The sequence below is a fragment of the Adiantum capillus-veneris genome, chromosome 16, assembly GCF_014529385.1.
Source record: "Adiantum capillus-veneris isolate H3 chromosome 16, ASM1452938v2, whole genome shotgun sequence".
NCBI lineage: Eukaryota > Viridiplantae > Streptophyta > Polypodiopsida > Polypodiales > Pteridaceae > Adiantum > Adiantum capillus-veneris.
This window is the reverse complement of record NC_140946.1, coordinates 102068694-102070258: the sequence shown is the minus strand read 5'-3', so window position 1 is coordinate 102070258 and position 1565 is coordinate 102068694. Positions and strand designations below refer to the sequence as shown.

General features: G+C 42.7%; 1 protein-coding gene across 1 annotated transcript; it reads left to right on the top strand.

Moving 5' to 3' along the window:
- Positions 1 to 529: 529 nt before the first annotated feature.
- Positions 530 to 1021, top strand: LOC147439550 (uncharacterized). Its single transcript, XM_086484332.1, has 2 exons — positions 530 to 698; positions 906 to 1021. Exons 1-2 carry the CDS (start codon positions 530 to 532, stop codon positions 1019 to 1021), a joined length of 285 nt encoding a protein of 94 aa, XP_086340458.1.
- Positions 1022 to 1565: the final 544 nt, after the last annotated feature.

Below are 1565 nucleotides of genomic sequence, written 5' to 3'. Positions count from 1 at the left end.
TGTCAGAGACTCGTTGCAAGCCTTGTTGTTTACTTGATGCATTGAGTATTGTGGGTTTGTGTACATAGAGCAAAAAATATTGATCTTGATCAGCTAATGTTTTTTGTGTGGTCTATATTGGTTTCTCCTGAGGGGTTTTTGGTATAGAGTGAGATTTTAGGTTATCCTCTTCTACAAGAAAACTTCTGGGAGTTGTGGGTGTCTCTATGATGGCTAGGTCCGGTTGTGTATGGCTAGATGTCCGATCAACTGATAGTCATTTTGAGAAACAACTTTGGGAGACATGTAATTGCCTCTTGGTTATTGTGGAATTAGTAGAGAAAATATATGACAATAGCTGTGCGGACCGGCCAACTTCAGAGAGGATCTATCATTTGTTTGAGAAGACATGGAGTACTTCAAGTGAGAAGTGGCTTGTACTTCCAAGGATACAATTAGAGATGATAACTGCTTTACTGAGGAGGAGATGTAGATACACAAAGGGAAGAAATTGAAAGGACATAGATTGGATTCTTGCATGGAGGACACAATGCCTTGTGTGGCTACTACTCAATATCATACAGCTACGGACGTTGATGAGTCGGTAGAGCTCGATGAGGGCTTGATAGAGTCCTATGAAAATGATGATGGGGATTCTTGGGAGTATGTGGTAGATGAGTGCATTACTAGTGAGATAATGCACGAGGATGTGGACATGGGTGAGAATGAGTTCTTGCCTCCTATTGAGGAGGATCAACATGATGCTCTTATGAACACCTATGAGGCTTGTGCGGTAGAGATGACCTGTGAGGATATGCATAAGCATCAATGCCATGAGTTTCCCTAGTTTTGCATGAGCTAGCAAAGTCAATGTACATTATGGGAGCCCTCTGCTGTTTGTGAGCATGACTTGGACAATGATGTAGAGGAGGAGATTTGGTGCGATGTTATGCCAAATGAGATATACTATGATCATCACGTGTCTATGTGCAAGTTGGGTGGGCTCGATGGGAGACAGGTAGAGACTAAGGGAGACCCTTGATCTGGGTAGGATTGGACTTTCGAAGTGTGAGGATGCTATGCATGAGTGAAAGATAGAGAGAAGGTGTGCAGAACATGTGGTTTTGTAGATGTGCTTATGGATGAGCGCATAGAAACCGTAGTCCATGAAGATATATGGGACATTATGCACAAGGTTACTCCTATTGTCAAGCATCATAAATTTCCACTTGTTGTGATGAGGAGAGTATTTTCATCTGCCTTATGACTTGGTAAAGGATCAACTTGTTGTTTCAAATGAGCCGGATAGGCTCCATGTAGTCTTTGTAGAGCTCAAGTAATTTTTGAGCTTGGGCTTATCATCTATTCTGTGCCGGCTTGGCCACGATCCTGAGTGCTATGAGTGGCCACCTATTGATAGACATGCAGATCAGCCCGCTAGGCTTGCACCTCATGAGATGTTTGTGTAGGGTTAAGGGGACAAGGGCATTCAAGAAGCTAGTTTTGAGTAGACTTTTCTAGCCTTTTTTTAGACACATGTAGGATGTGGACCTAAGAGGTCACTTTCTCTCTCTAGCTTTTGGAAA